The 16,893-nt window shown below is 42.3% G+C and overlaps 1 protein-coding gene across 6 annotated transcripts in view; it reads left to right on the top strand.

Annotated features, from left to right (window-relative positions):
- Positions 1–16,674, top strand: part of carmil3 (capping protein regulator and myosin 1 linker 3) — a 96,576-nt gene extending 79,902 nt beyond the window's left edge. For 2 of the 6 annotated variants that reach the window (XM_079349438.1, XM_079349436.1), the window contains exons 30-41: positions 1,850–1,978; positions 2,309–2,375; positions 3,044–3,231; positions 5,121–5,200; positions 8,099–8,218; positions 10,034–10,193; positions 11,485–11,851; positions 13,123–13,229; positions 13,321–13,531; positions 13,704–13,775; positions 14,115–14,234; positions 15,946–16,674. In XM_079349438.1, the coding sequence (XP_079205564.1) occupies positions 1,850–1,978; positions 2,309–2,375; positions 3,044–3,231; positions 5,121–5,200; positions 8,099–8,218; positions 10,034–10,193; positions 11,485–11,851; positions 13,123–13,229; positions 13,321–13,531; positions 13,704–13,775; positions 14,115–14,234; positions 15,946–15,986 (1,662 nt within the window). In that variant the 3' untranslated portion in view covers positions 15,987–16,674. Of the gene's footprint in view, positions 1–1,849; positions 1,979–2,308; positions 2,376–3,043; positions 3,232–5,120; positions 5,201–8,098; positions 8,219–10,030; positions 10,194–11,484; positions 11,852–13,122; positions 13,230–13,320; positions 13,532–13,703; positions 13,776–14,114; positions 14,235–15,945 lie in introns of all 6 variants that reach the window. The other 4 variants (XM_079349437.1, XM_079349441.1, XM_079349439.1 and 1 more) reach the window with 3 other exon arrangements.
- Positions 16,675–16,893: the final 219 nt, after the last annotated feature.

Here is a 16,893-nt window from a genome sequence, read left to right as displayed (position 1 = left end):
TCCAGATTGAAGGCAAAATGTCACAGCGTGAGTAGCTTGGCTTTAAACGGCAGTCAGGATCAAGCAAGCGATACCATTGACTGTTAAAAGAAAGCAGGGTGAGACTTTGTTTTTACCACTATCACTAAGAAATATCACACACTACTTTGGCTACAGGTGGCACCAATATGTTCACAAACCGAAAGTTTCTCACAGGAGCTTTAACAACATTATGAAATGTGATTGGTTTGATGTAGTTTGATTCAAAACAGATTTAGAGGAATTCAGCTGAAGTGCAGCAGCTTGTTATTTCTCAACAGTCTGAAATAAAATGAATTTCTGTAGTGTGGAGGAACCGTTAAAGTTTATAACAGAATTCTCTCCTGCTGTCTGAAGTTTGTGTATCTTTAATTTGTAGCATCTTTGGATGATAAAGGTCGGCATCATCTCTGAGCTTTTGTGTTTTTCGAACAATATGAGGATGAAGGGGTGGAAGAAGAGCTGTGTTTTTAGGAGAATATTGCCCTCTGAAACAACGCGAAAACTAGATTAGAGTCAGTTAAGGCCGTGATTAGACCCCGCAGGTTCTCCTCTCTGGGAAATCAAATTGTTTAAGATGAAGCTGGTGGGAAAGGAAAAAAAAAACAGACTTTTGGCAATAACACTGCCTGCTCTGCTCTGTTTTACATTCTATGCACCGCCTCTATCTTCTCATCTCATTTTCCCGTCTCTGTTTTTGCTGCAGTGCCTGTTTGTCCTCTATAACACTAACCTCTGCGCTGATAATCGAAAACATATTTCATATTTTCATTCTTCATGGGCTTTGCACAGTATGCCTGATGTTTTGTTTGGGGTCCCGTCAGGTACAAGGGCGGACACACTTCGCCCTGAGTTAAAGGATAGGCACGGATCGGTTATTTAGGAATCTTTCCCGGGATTAGTCTATGGAAACACCGCAAAATGCACGCCGTACGGAGACAAACCGAGCCGGACCGCTCGGTGGAAACGGGCCGTTAGAGGACAGGCTCTCCGGACCGCGGGGTCCCGATCCCACGCAGTGTCCAAAGGAGTTCAAATGGAGTCACCTGAAATTTGGAATTCTTGATCCAAAAAGCATGCTACAATGCTGCTTTAATAAAGGCAGCATTGTAGCATGCTGCCTTTATTAAGCTACTTTAGGCTGTTAAGTCTGAACTGGACACAAATGCAAAAATCTAATGGTGCGATTCATTGACCTCGAAACGCAGATCTTTTTATCCGAGCTCCAGTTGCAAGTCAGACAAGCAATATGGACGCCTTTAGGAGCACCATTGTTTGTTAGCTAATAGTACAACATAACAACATACTACATAATCGTTTGTGTAGAAAATAAACAACATGACAACATGTCCACAGATAGGACTTGCACGTTACAGTCGATGCACCTGGCAGCCATGTTGGATTTGAACTCTATTGTTCTTTAAGGCGTTCCTGATCTCGTATCAGACCAGCCAATCTGAATTTTTGACCTCCGAGATCAAATGGAACACACTATAACAAACTTGCAGTCTGTCTTTCTGTCACTTATCCATGTGCTCAGTGCATGCTCATGCACACAGAGTCACATACACTTCCTGCCTCCTTCCACAATAATCTTCATGGGGCCAAAGTGTGCTCTAAAATCAACCTGTAATTAGAATAAAATGTGTTTTTAATGTTGGGGTTGCCAGAGTGGGATCATTAACCACAAAAAGGTTGGAAACCACTGCCATAGGATGTCGTTCCAGTCGTGTCAGCACTGCATGTGTTACTGTTTGACCATGCTTGTGTGTGTGTGTGTGTGTGTGTGTGTGTGTGTGTTCATGCATGGGTTTTGTGTGTGTTGCATCAGCTGCGGCAGGTGTCTCAGGTGAAGCGTTGGGATGATGTTGGGACGGGCAGGCGCACGGTCAGACAGTCCAGGATCATCCAGGAGTCTCTGGAGTTTACTGACGAGGAGTTCGGGGTCAACCTGGGAATCGTGAGTGTCCAACGTGCCTGTAATGCGTGTGTGACTTCTTTTGACATGTGATAGTTGATCATAAAACATTTAATATATCCACTATTTGATTCTCATCAGAAACATTTCCTCATTTTCAGCTTTCACACTTCTTTATTTCATCTCGCATTTCTGGAAGCTTTGCTTCACTTTCCTGATACCTGCATAATTAGCTATGAATGATAAACTCATTAAAATACCTTGGGTGAATTCCGTTAGCCAGACGTGTGTGGTTGTCATGTCTGTGTTTACTTAGATTTTCTTTTTAAATCAAGTCACAGCTAATCAGTCGTTCATCCTCTTTTCCAACAGGACACAATGGCTATCAAGAAGAGGAGCTCCAGGACTCGAAGAATCCGACCCGTCTCCACCAGACTGAGTGAGTTATTGTGACCTCCGGTCTTCAAAGTGTATAGAAAAAGATTATTTCCAGGAGCAGAGAGGACAAGATCAATTCACTCACTACTGGTCCTGAAATGAAGAATAACTGTATTTCCCTTAGAGTGCAGTTTACAATGCTGAAAAAAGAGATTTTTAATCTGTGAACTGGGTCTAACTTTTAGCATTTAATTTAGCAAAAACAGACCTGAAAATAAAGGGTTAACCTTTGTTTAAGATTTAATGGGGGGACACTTCTCTCTGACACGTCTCATTGTGTCTTCTCCAGCAGGCATGACTTTCCTCTCTTTCTCTTTGAAACATTTATGATTAAAGTTTCCATCATCGTTCATTATATCTAAGAACGTCTGAAATAAAAGGCATTCAAAACTCATTTCTTTTATTGCGTCTTCAGCTGTGAAAGTGAAAAAAGGTTGCACCTTAAAACATGTTATCACCGAGGCGCTGCTAGCTTAATGTTTAGTGCGCGCCCCATGCGAGGAGGTGGTCCTACAGGTGGGCAGCGGCCCAGGTTCAGGTCCAGCCTGTTGTCCATTGTCCTGTCTCGAGAATAAGGGCTTAAAAATAAACCTAAAATAAAAGGTTAATTTTCATAAAGAATTGTAACATGTAGTTTTTTGTCTAACCATCCTTCTCGTCTCGTTATAGGTCTCGGTGATGAACCCAGCTCGTCTCCGACCCCCTCTGCTCCTCCGCACTCGTCCTCTCTCTCCCACTCGGCATCATGGGAGTGTCTGTCCACCCTCCCCACCAATGGCTCCCCCCTGCGTCACGTGACTCACGTCAGGCCCCGCCCACCACGCAGACATAGAGCAGGGCATCTTCCCCCGGAGTCGGTGAGTTAATTACAAATGTGGCAGCAGAGATCTTTGAGTTGTTTAAAGGGAAACTGCTGAAACATGAAGAGTGAACTGAGCCAATACTCAGTCTGTTTAAGTTAAAGGGATGATGTTTTTTGAAATTAGGTTTTGTGAATGATTGTCAGCAGTAAGTGTATTACTCCGAGTAGATGGCGGGAGCTCAACGACATGGCTGCAGACTGGGTCAGATGTGCTACCTCTTTTCTGACCGAACAACTCATGTTGATGTTAGTGTTTTCTATACTTAGACATTTTTTCTGCACTCTGCTGTCAGAAAGCCACCAATCATACATGTTCCTCCGCCTGCAGCTCAATAATGAGCCCTTCTGTATCCCAGTCTGAGATGGTTTCATGTCAAACGTCATCCATCTGACTCGGCACATTTACAGCTACAGAGGTCATCATAGCTCAGATTTCCTCTTCTCCGACACTTACCATGTAGTTTTTTTTTTTTTTTTGACTGACCACAATCGTCAACACACGAACATACAACACATACATATATAAGCACATACATGCTATTATACATGACGTATACATAGATAAAATAAGTAACAACAATAACAAAATAAAATGAGGAACGAGAAAAAATAAACTAAAATGAATAACAATTAGCGTCATTAAACCAAAAGACTGCGGCTGTAAAGCAGACACACATACTGTGTGTAAACATATCGAGCCAACAATAGGTTGTCAAACACTCAGTCATTATTCAATAAAAGCACTGAGATCAGAAGAATGTCCATTTGACCTTTCTGGTTTTCTCTTTAGGTAAATTGAATCAAGTCCATAAATGGTCAGTGTTGAGTTTGGCAGGAGACTCAGTAGAGTGAGTGAAGCAGACAGTAGAGCCGCTGCTATCCTCTGATTCAGAACGCTCTTAAAGGTTGCTCCTGTTTTAACCAGCCGTGACAGTGTGGGCATGGGCTCACAGTTTAAAAACCTGCACCACCAGTTCACTTTGGATCTCTCCTGTCCTCAACTTTCTGACCTGTTGAGTCTCATTCTGCTGAAGTCTGTCCTCTGTGCACTCCGGTCTATAAACTAATGGCATGTCAGAGTCGCTGTCAGTGGCTTTTTTAATTTTAGATGTATTTGTTGTTTTGGGGGTTTTTTTCAAAGCCAGCAGTTCTGACATGATCAGTGTGCTGCATTTTTTTTATTATAGTACTAGTCTTCAGGTCGGACATTCTTCAACAAGAAAAATTACAAATACAAGTGGCCTTAATGCAGCAGTGTATAGCCTAGCTTCTGTACTGGCTCTCAAACCGCTTCATCTTTGGACTACTGTGTGTTAACTTTTTGTGTTTATTTTGTTTACCCATGTCACTGTTGTTCCAAAAATAGGTCCCTTTAAAGCAGGAAGCTGGCACTTGTGTCTTTGTGCCTTCAATGCTAATCATGCACAACTGTCTCCCCGGGGGGCTGCAGGGCAGCCTCCAACTCAGCTGCGTGTTTGTTTTAAGACTTTGTGAAAGCTTTTTCTAAATCGGTACAAACCCCGTTAGGGTGGCATGATGAGGAGTTGTTTTACAAACAAAGTCCTGTTGGCAGTGGACTTAGTTTAACCAGCCAGCCATCTGATGTGAAAAAGAAAAACAAACCTTTTGTCAGCTTTTCAGCTTTGATTGTCAATGTGGACTGATTTCTGTTCCCCTGTTACTCTCTTTTCTTTTCTGTCCTGTGTGTGTGTGTGTGTGTGTGTGTGTGTGTGTGTGTGTGTGTGTGTGTGTGTGTGTGTGTGTGTGTGTGTGTGTGTGTGTGTGTGTGTGTGTGTGTGTGTGTGTGTGTGTGTGTGTGTGTGTGTGTGTGTGTGTGTGTGTGTGTGTGTGTGTGTGTGTGTGTGTGTGTGTGTGTGTGTGTAGCACTGCTCAGAGAACGGAGGCGTCAGTATGCTGGAGGATGGACTGCCTGACTTCTACAGCAAGAGAGTTCTACCTGACAGGTCAGGTCATTGATTCAGTTTGATTATTAAAAAAACATTCAGACATGATTGATTTGATGGATATATCAGAAGTACTGAGGACTGTACATATTACATACGTGAAGCACAAACTTGAACTGTGCTGCAAATCGAGTGTGTCAGCTAAACCTGATCATTTAGCCTCTTCCAGTTCAGACGAGAGGCATTAAAAAACAGGACTGTTAGCTGTCTCCATCTCCACTCCTCTCATCGAAGCAAATGATATTCGTGATGGATGTACAGCACACACAAGCAGACTTTCCATTGTAGCTCTGTTTGTTTAGTAAGAAGAACATTTGCACCACGTGAAATAAATCATGTCGTTTGCTGTCACAGTCCAGTAACTCCTTTCCTTTGAAACTGCCCAGTGGTCACTGAGAGTCTGTGGCCAAGAAATAATTTATTAAAGAAGCGAAACTAATGATGTTCATTAGAACAGCTTATTGAAGGCCGAGTAAAGTCATTGTTTTTATGGCACATGATGAAAACAATCAAGTCCTATTAAAGCACTGTACGTGAAAGTGCTCTGATCCCTATAAACAACGTTTGTGAGTAACTAATGACTCAAACTATTTCTTGTTCTTATGAACCCACTAATATATATTTATATTCTCCTCAGGTTTTCAGCTCACAGCTTTACATCTTAGCTTCACTTTCCTCGAGCTGCTCAGTCAAAGTGGTCAGCTAGTTTGACTAAAAGGAAATGTGTAAAATAAATTCACATATTACCAAGTTATTACAAACCTAAGGTGTGATAGCAAGGTGAAGTGTTTAGCAGCTTGACAGCCTCATACTTCTCTGAGAAAAAAAAAAAGTCAAAATCAAATTCAAGGCTGCTGAGAGAGGCATTCATTCGATCGACAGAAAAACTTCTCCGAGTGAAAACAAATGATCCTGTGAATATATAAGTGTCTGCTGGCAGGTTTTTAATTTCAACTTTCAGTTTGTTTTCTCTGCTGCAGATCTCCATCATTGCAACACCCCGTGTGTACCTCAATCAATTCAGTTTGAACAACATCTGAATAAAGCAGCTGTGTGGTGGAGCTTCTTTTAAGAGATGTTTGAATAGTCAGAATTCTTACAGCACTTTTTTTTCCAACACCACTGTTACAAAATAAAATAGCAGTAATAAAATGAAATCACACTTGAATACATAAAAGCCACCAAAAACACAAAAGAAGACTTTCAAATACATGAAAAGTAAAAAAAACATGGAACAATAAACTAAAAGCCTGCACACTTAGTGTAATGCATAAGAAGCAGCTCAGCAGGGAATCTCTTCATATCGAGGGTATGAAAGAGATCAGAGATGTTCTGTATGTAGGCGCTAACTCATTTCGAGATCTAAAAACAAATCTAAATATGAATCCTGTCATGAACAGGCTGCCAGGGGGGGAAGGAATGTGCTCTTCTCTCTTACAAGAGCCTCTTAAAAGACTGACGGGAAGTTAAAATACTGCTGCACAAGGTCATTTTAGAAACTGTTGATGACCTTCTCTTTGGAAGAACAATGAAAGTGGGTGATGCTTCAGAAGAATTTAATTATAATGACATCACGAGGAGATGAAACTTTTAAAGGGGCTGGTACAATATAAAGATTTCACATATTTCACAGATTCGCGACATGAACTTCCCTTTCATGTGTTCTTCCAAGGTCAAAATGTTGGCTGATATTGTAAGATTATCAATGATGGCTGAAGTATGACTGGTCAGACCAAGATGATTATTGTTTTGGACAGTGAATAGAGTGAGAATGGGGAGTGACATTGATAGATGGATGGATAGATGGATAGATAGATAGATAGATAGATAGATAGATAGATAGATAGATAGATAGATAGATAGATAGATAGATAGATAGATAGATAGATAGATAGATAGATAGATACTTTATTGATCCCGAGGGAAATTCAGGGACATGCAGGGAAAGGAGCCACTGGTTGGATTCACAGACTATAGCCTCCACACTCCAGTGCTCCCATTGTTGGACAAATGTTGATGCAAACGAGTTACCTCTCAGATCTTTGTTTTTTCCAAAGGGGTGTTTCTGATTGGTGCAAGCAGATATCTTCTCCCCAATAAACAACAAGTCTCTGGGCTTGGAATGAATACACTTATAGTGTGAAGTTCAAACACCTCACTCATTAAGCTCCTAATTCAACATCGTAACGTGATCTGATTAAGAAGCTGAAACTCACCGTTTACATCAAATCTAGTTTGCCTGATACCACACACCACAGCAAGATTTCCCACATCAGCAGCAGCTTTTTTTTTTTTTTTTTTTTTTTAATTTACAAAAGTGCCTCACCGTCAGCGCACTCCTCTGATCAGTCAGTCATCATATTAAACCTGCCCCATACTAAAAGATCCAGATCAGGTCGGCCGGAAATGTTTTTAGCAAACTACATGAGCCTGCAGATTTTAGCCTCCCTGCTCGCCGAGCTCAGAAATAAGTCGAACCCATCCGCACTGAAGTCGTAGTACGTGGCTGCGTGACATTGTGTGCCTAGTGCTCACCAGCAGTGCATGAAAAAGATTAATCGAGGCAGCATAAACGGTTCCTTCTGTCAGATTAACTAAACCATCTGCACCCAGAGAAGAAGAAAAAAAGTCGAGTCAGATGGTTCATTAGCATAAGGAACCCATTTATCGTCAGCTGTTCACACTGGTGTCCTTTAACTAATGACGGTTAATATAGAACGTATACTTCTCAGTAATGGTTGATAATAACTGTGATCCCTCTGCGTATCGTCCTTCCTCTTTCTCAGCTTACTTATTCCTCCTCTTTTCTCTCTCTCTCTCTCTCTCTCTCTCTCTCTCTCTCTCTCTCTCTCTCTCTCTCTCTCTCTCTCTCTCTCTCTCTCTCTCTCTCCTCTGCAGTCAGTTGTCCTCTCTCCACCAGGCCCAGTCACTGAGGAGGAAGAAGAGACGCAGCGTGTTGTCCCTTTTCTCCGGCTTCCGGAAGAACCGCAACTCCACCATCTCTAACCAGGACTGCGAGTGAGTATGCAGCACAGAGCAGGAGGAGAGCCACGTAACATGAAAGTGCAGCCAGACCTGAGAATGAGAAAGCTGCTAAAACTAATCCAGCAAAGGCATTAACGTCACTTCACAGTTTCATAAATATTTTAAAAGGAAGAAAATATTTCGCTCTCTCCAACTGTTTTCCTTTTCTTTATAGTCTTGGCTTTGCATACATTTAAACTGCTGTTACATAACAGTTAAAAGTAGTCAAGCTGCATTGGGAAGTACAGGGAAGGGAAATTAATTTCAAAAAGTGAATCACATATTAATAGCTGAGGGGAGAGAATAGCACCCAGTGGGCACCTGCCATTAAAAGAGTTTAACATAGAGGAGATAAGGCACCCTGTGAGAGCTGCAGCGTGTGTTTCAGCTGACCGAGGTGCTTACATATTCAACTTCAAGGATCTCTGAAAACTGGTGATGTAATGGCCTCAGCTGGTGAACAACTTTGCTCTGCCACAGGGGTTTGTCTTAGACAGAGGCTGAGTTTTACAGCAGTTTGAAACAGAACAGATGAGTCATCGTCAGGGCTGATATTGATAGAAAAACACTAAAGAACGTTTTTTTTGCCGCCTTCTTTAGGCTCCCCAGTGCGCCTGATTTGTTAGAATTTTAACAACCAATGGTGTTTATGTAGTGAGAATAAATCAGGATTAAAGGATCAATATTGAGGTGCTGTTGGCGTAGTGGTTGGTGCGCGCATCCCATGTACTTGTATGGAGGCTGTTGTCCTCAACGCTGGAACCCCGGGTTCGAATCCAGCCTGTGGCTCCTTTCCCGCATGTCAATCCCCCCTCTCTCTCTCTCTCTCTCTCTCTCTCTCTCTCTCTCTCTCTCTCTCTCTCTCTCTCTCTCTCTCTCTCCCTCTCCCTAAATTCTCTTTCAACCATCTTATCTCCAAAAAGCCCAAAAATAAATCTTAAAAAAAAAAAGAGTCAATACATAACTCTGACACCTAGTGTGCAAAAGTGGTACTGCAGTCAACCATTGGAGAGAGCTGCCTCCCCCTCGCCCCCCTCCTCCCGAGAGTCGATGTGCATGAAGGCTGCCATGTCATGGACACTGAAGCTTCAGTGTTTAGCCGCTCTGCGTCAGTCTTGAAACTATACGCTCTAACCTCTCTCAATTTTTCATCAAAGCATCTCCAACGTTTAGTTTGACAACGTTTCTGGTCATTGAGCTTATTTGGGTAATGCTTTTTTAGGTCAGGTGAAATTAGTTATTTCTGAACTAGTTCATTTCTCTGCCTCCATCGCTTCAACACCTGTTGCTTTGCCATTTGCCCGTCCGTGTGAGGGTGCGTGTGATGACAGTGCTTTCTGCGCTGTTAGTGCTCCTTTTACAAAACCGATGTAGTTCAGTACCCTGAGCACAAAAACACATCTGAGACAGCTACTCTTTGTCCCCACTCTGCTGTGAACGCTTCCAGTGCTAAAAGCACTGTCTGTGGATACAGGAACCACCCACCCTCTCTGGACACAATAAAACATAGCGTGTCTCCTTAATGTCTGACATAGTAAGTTCATGTTATCAATCCACTCTGAAGAGGTCTCACAGATTGGTCCTTTAACTTTGGCATATGAAGTAGCTGGAACTGAACTGGTCATTATCAGTCCTTCTGTTGTATTAGTGAAAACTATTTTTGTTTAATTGGGTTCGAAAGTAAGTCAGTATGTGGGCAGCTTAGATCGGCCTTTCCTCTCAGGTCAAACCTCCCGCTCATAAATGTGATTAAATATGACTCATCAAAATGTCCTCAGTCTGTCTCTGTCCATCTGTCTGCTGCAGCAGCGCCTTAGAGAACGTCTACTCGATGATTCAGCACCCTAAGGATGCTGGGAGGCCTGAGAGCGCAGTTCCCGGAGCCAACGGGGCCATGCCTTCACCTCGGCCCATGCAGGGCGGGCCTGGGATGAGGGCTCCCAGCCCCCCCTGCCTCATCCAAAGACAGGTACAGTGTTACACCACAGCTTGGGCATCTTACAACCTCTTTGGTTTTTATTCCAGCGGCCATTTGAACAGGTCAGAGCAGCCATCTATCATAACCCCTTTTACTTTAACTCCAATCTGTAGAATATGTCACTAAATAGAGAAAGAATGTACCATAGATGAACTCAACACCTCTGTATACAGAGTTTAACATAATACACAAAATTGTATTTATATATATATTTTGATTGATTTACTGACAACAATAAACAACTGCAGGCATAACTGTAAAAGATAGTCCCATCTTTACTTCCTGCTCAGGGAAACTACAAAAAGGGCGACAGAAAAAAGGGACACATGGGAAGACACAAAGAAGCATACAGAGATATCAAACGGCAACAAACAAAGTCAAATGAAAATGAAATTTGACTATTAATGACCATTATCTAAGGTAAACTTGAGGTCAAAAAGTCCGGTAGTAGTAGCAGCTCTGCAGCAGAAATGTTGTCCCTGTGGACATGCTGACGTGAGGTAAGGTACCCTTCAATCGCAGGTAGTGGGAGGTAGTGCTGCCTAGCCATCAGGGACATTCACAGCGAATGTGTTATGACAGCCGGTCAGCTAGAATCCAAAAATTCTCACTTTTGTGACAGCAAGCAGCCACTGGCACTGAGTCCTGACCAGCTCTGAGGGGGCAACGCTCGAGCAAACTGTGACCTTTGCAGGAGGAGTGACACACATCCGAGTGGCCAAAAACACTTTGGCACATTTAGCTTTACTCCTTTGTGTATAAGTGCTCCAATCTGGCATTACCAACTGTTCAAAGTGAATGCAAATGAGCCATTTCTTCATCAACTATCTTCTGTCCGATTCTGATCTGAACTGAAAAACAGGGAATTAAATTGCAGACTTGTCATTCCCCAATCCTCCAGTTTCACTCGAGACAGCGCGTAGCTGCACACTGTGCCCACCACCTGCTATTCCCGGCCTTTCACTGCCTCGTCAGGGCTATATTTTAATCTCTGCCCACAAACACACATCCAAGAAGGGAGAGTCATACAGTCGTCCAAATCCCTTTGCCTCTCAAAGCAGAGTCCAGGGATCCTCACTGATCCGCGTGTGGATTTGAGGACATCCCCAGCTTCTTCATTTAGGTGTAATTGAATTAGCTAGATTTGTCACCTCCTTTTTTTTTCTTTTTTTTTCTCCCAACACGAGACGCTTAAATAAGCAACAAAAGAGAACTCTAGCCTGATCATTTTATCATGTGAAGCAAATCTTTGATTTCTTTCCGTGTTATTATTCTTATCCAGTCCACAGACCTGGTCAGCATGGTCTACAGCTGCATCGGGGCAGAAATCGAGGACTCTGATGGGAGCAGCACCTGTGACCTCAAAGATACAGGCGACGCTGACAGGTCAACCACCGTGTCAGATGCCCCCGCAGAAACCCAGAGCAACGGCCACGTGGCGTCCTCCAAGCAGCAGACGGACAGACAGATGGAGGCGTGCAGGCAGGAGAGGATCGTCCCCCTGACGGATGCGAGGACTGAGATGGAGGAGGACGGACAGAGCGGCGGTGGAAACGTGGCCCCCTGTGGGACGAGGCCAGAGCCCCCTCCGCAGAGCAGCAAACCCAGTCTGGTTGCTATGAGGCAGAGACACCTGCAGGAGAGTTTAGGTACTGCAACTTTTATTTACGCTTGTGCTCCATTTTAAACTGCACAAGGAAAGAAAGAAATAATTCACAACATCATGATGATGATGAATACAATTACTGTTCACGGGAGGTAAAGACAGGGAGCTGCTGCTGCTGCTGCTGTTATTAAAACACTGAATGTTTATCTTCTGTGATGTCTTCAGGGGACATATTTGATTTAACGTACAAACACAACAACAACAGTGCATTGTCAGAGCTGTGTTAATACAAATAATTAACTTTTTTTAAAATTTGGTTTACAAATTTAAAAGTCTAGTCAAGACATTTGAAGGAGCCCAATCAATCCAATGCTATGGACATTTATTTAAAAAAAGCACATTTTCAAAAGTTAACCGATCGTGCAGAAACAACAACATTAAAAACTCGACAACAGGAGATTCAAACACTGCAAAGCATGAAGACCAATATTTAAGGAAGAAAACAGGAAGCTTCCTCCTGAACCAAAAGGTAGCTCTGGAGCTCCCCCCCTGAGTTTTAACTAAGACCAGAAGAGAGACTGGTCTGTGGATCTGAGTGTCCCAGATAAATTACTGCATGTGGTTTTCAAAGAAAATAACATTTAAAACATTTTCTTTATTTGCAGAAGAAAGAAAAGCGATAGAGATGCAATAATAGAGGAAAGACAGCAGATTTGTTGAGGTCCGTAGGTCTTCACTGTTAAGAAGTTTCAGGTCTAGACTCCGTGATGAGCCGAACCTTAGTTTGAAAAGAAGCTATAAACTCCAGTCTGGTTTGAAAGGGAGTTATAAGATTGGTGCAGTAGCTCGAGGCCAGACATAAAATCAATATCAAAAGTCTGAATTTTGACATTTAAACTGGAGAAAATGTGCAGAAAAAAAGCACTCTGCTCTGACTCCAAGCCTCACTGCTTCCAGGAGCTGCTGCTGCTTTTTCATCTTTAACTGGATTTACCACTCATCTAAACGACAACCCATCAACATTGTAGGCATATGGTCATAAACTCTAGGCATAATCAAGTGGCCAGCACATAATACATAACAAGTCTTAGAGCTCTTAACAGAAATTAACCAGCAACCCATTCAGTAATTGTCTGACTTTTATTGTTGTTTACTTTACGCTAATGAATTTGTGTCGCAGTCTAGCCTTACACTTCCAATCACAGAACATTCATGAAATGTATCTCGGCATTTTGTGCTTCACTGGTTTTTGTTTTTAATTTTCCAACCACTTTTTGACAGCTCATAGTAAGTTGTGTGTTTTCATGTAACCAGAAGAGGCAGGAAGGCTGGAAGCAGAAGAAGAGCAGAGTGAAAGGAAGCGTGAAGAGAAGCAGAGAGCGAGAGGACCAGAGGGCCAGCGTCCCCTTATACCCAATAAAGTATGAGTGCACCACATGAAAAGGAGAAACAATAAGGACTGTTAGCTCCCATGAGAAACGTGACTTTTTTATTTTTTGTTTCTTTCCTCAGCCAAGCCTCGACGTCCCGAGAGACCGGACCTCTCCGGAAAAATCTGCGACCCCTCCCAAAACCTCACCTGCCAGCCCAGGTGAGAAAACAACCACTGAGCAGAGGGGTTTGCCTCCTGTTCAGCCAATCATTGAAGAGGAGATCACTGAGAGGAAGAGCCCGCCCGCTTCTGCCAAGCACGGGATGGAAGCTGCAGAAGATGTCAGCCCAGGTAACACTGGTTTAAAACAAAATACCAAAAGGAGACCGTGAATGGCAGTTTCACTTTCACTGCAGATGAAAAACTTCATAATGTTCCTGATGCCTGTAAGGCGTCATGGAAGGAGTAGGATTGTGCTGCTGATGGTGATGATGATTATTGTGATTGTTTTTTTTCCGCCCAGTTGATGAAGAAGGCCGAAATGGATTTCCAGCGACATCGCGTCACACCAGGAAGTCCAACTCATTCGACATAGGTACTGTTTGTCTGACACTGTGGTAACAGCCCCCCAGCTGTTTTTCAAACACTATAATATACCCATACGCATGCTGTTTACTTTACACATGACCGTCTGAATGAATTTCACTCCAAAATGCAGTTTTTGTTCATAACTCATGACAACGACGCAGGGCCTTTGTTATGATTTATCAAATAAAAAACAGCATGAGCCTTCTTTTTGTGATGCGCTCGAGCCGCCTGTAGAGCTTGTCGGCTGTGTATTACTTTTCCCTGCAACCTCCCCTCTCAGTTCCCAAACTTCTGTGTGTGTGTGTGTGTTATTCTTGTGTGTGTGTGTTATGCGTTTTTCCCTCAGGCATGGAACGGGACAGCCCCTACGATCTGGAGAGGTCTTCAGATCGCAGATTCCCTGTGAAAAAACCCTATTTGCCCCAGTACAAAAACAGATCTCTGGACTACCCTGCTGGGACCAGGTGTATGTATTTGTTTGTCCTCCTGCTCATATGTGTGGTATGACCGCCATGTGTTGAATCTGAGCTGGATTACCTTTTAGAATTCAATTTGACTGATATAGAAGAGTTTTATTATCACTTGATAAAGTTAACTTCAAGCAAAAAGTTAAACAGAAGTGTGAACAGCTTCCTTGGAAAGTGTGTAGACATTTCTAGCATCATGCGTGAGTCATACCTTACATATTGAACGCATGCCTGTCCTGCTACAAAGAAGTGATGGAACCTAATCTAAAGACATAATTAGACTTCCCCCACAAACATTTCTTTGTAGCCTGCAGCTGGTTTTGACACTGCCGGGATAAGGGGCCATTAGATGAGAGCTCCACCCGGAGGATCTTTAATCATTCCTGCTTTAACCGTAACTGATTCATTCTTGATACTATCTTCTATTATTGAAATAATTGGCAGCCATGTTTAGCTGATTCATCATCAGTTGTGCACGGGTTTTGAAGATGGAAACCCTGAGGCAGAGGGATTCAACGGTCGCTTAATGACATGTCAAAACTGCTGCCAATTACCTCTGTTACAGAGAAGTGTGTTTGAAAAACCTGCTGCAGGGACTCAATTACCGTCACAGTGAGAATGATAAAAGGCTCCACATGTCACGGATGATGGCATTAGAGCCAGTCCGACAGAACATGTGAAACCAAAGTGGTCCTCTGTGTCCTGTCCGGGGGTATTTGACGCTATGTGATGCTTCAAGTAGGGATGTCATTCACAAAATGTATTTTATCACTCTTGTTAAGTGAACACAGGGAGACTGCAAGGACTGTTTAAGAGAGCTTTGTCCTGTATATGGTTCATTAAAGAGAGGTTTTGAGCAGGTTATGAAATCAATCCTGATGACTCTTTATGACCTACAAAAGCAAAAAAGACCATTTTTAATAAAGTTGATTATTTCTATATTATCATTTATGTATGGACCTGCAACATAGATGTCAAAGTGACAAAAAAAGATGCTGCTGAAACAGACTCTTCTATATATTTCAAAGTCACAGATTTACAGTGAGTGATATTTTGACAGTGAAAAGAAAGAGAGAGATTGTGTGTTTGGGGGGGGAAAAAAACCCCTTGACTTTCGCATTTAAAGGAAAGGATCAGCACTTTGTCCACAGGGGGGCGCCAGAAACACCACAAGTAAGAGTTCCACAAAGCAGCTTCAAAACTTCCACGTCCAAGTTTGGAAAACTTTAAGCTGAATCGATAGAGCGGAACATGCTTAAAACACATCAGTTATCATAAGAAGATTGAATTTCTGGTCAGTGCCTTTGCCTGATAAAGGTAGTTCAAGACAATATACAACAAATGATCACTTCAAGCAGACAAACATGATCCTTGTTTTTAGGATGTGTGACCTGCCAGCAGATCAATGTAAATCCAGTCTTGATTCTATGTTGAGGATTTTGGAGTGAAAGCTTTATGACTGACTAAACTGATGAATGCGTTTCCCATATTTAGCTGTGACTTTCTCTCTGACTGCTTTGATGTGATCTTATAGCTGATACCTGCTTCACTTACAGTAACTAACAGGTCAGCTGGTCGCTGTCGAAAGTTTGTCCTAGGAGCTTAGTGAGCATACAAATGCTTGTTAAAAATGAGGCAACAGTTTCTGGTAACACATAGTCACTTGACCAATTTAAAATCATGTATTGACACTGAGCTTGCTTTGTTTAGGTTATGAAAGTCCCCAGCTTGGAAACAGAGACCCTTTATGACGTTATGAGAGCGCCGCAGGAAGGAAAGACTTAAACCTGGAGGACTGGAGAGAGACGAGCTTTTAAAACGGTGTGCACTGAACTAACAAAGATCCTACAGCGGATTTATTTTGTTTTGAATCCATTTGTTGCTAAAGATGCATGTAATGTAGGCTTTCTGTTTTTTTACTGGTTAAACTTGGAATGGTTTTTTCCCAGACAGAGGAGAAGGGTGAGCTGCGGGACATAAGGAAGTTGTCCCACACAGTCGTTCTACGTCTCTCCTGTACCATGAACTCATGTTTTAAGCATTTGTGCAAAAATTGAATATTGATCAAGCGTCTGCTCAGCCCCTCCCCGTCTTTTACTGACAATCTGTGACGACTATAAAGTGACTTTGTATTGTATTTATTCACATGGACGTGTATATAGTGATTATACAACTGCACTAACCATTGTGGTACTCTACCAGTAAACAATCATGTTTTTATTTGTGATGATCAATCATTTGATAACTGTGTTTGTAAGTATGCTTTTGGTGTATGCTGATGATTGAGAATTGTGTTTTCATGCACTTAGCTCTCCCATCTCTTCAAGAGTATATAGATCAGTGGGTCCAGTTTGAATCTGATTTTGCAGCCTGGAAATGAGTATATTTTCTAAAAATGCTTCTATGAATCAAAATAAATAAAAGTGACTTTACACAAGTGTTTGTTTATGAGCCTGTTTGAATGAGAGTCACATGCATGAAGCCTGGCTCAGGACACAGAAGTTACTGTGGTAACTTAGACTGTGTGATACTTTTGTAAATTCCCCTCATGATCCAGAGGAGTTTGGTGAAGTCTCAAAAGACATCCCAGCATAGTCTGAACAGTTCACTTATCATTCATTCATTTATTGTTATAAGAAGATATTTTCATGTTATGAT

The sequence above is a fragment of the Symphodus melops genome (genome assembly GCF_947650265.1).
Source record: "Symphodus melops genome assembly, chromosome: 7".
In the NCBI taxonomy this organism is placed as follows: domain Eukaryota; kingdom Metazoa; phylum Chordata; class Actinopteri; order Labriformes; family Labridae; genus Symphodus; species Symphodus melops.
Note: the sequence above shows the minus strand (reverse complement) of the source record. Positions and strands in the feature narration are given on the sequence as shown.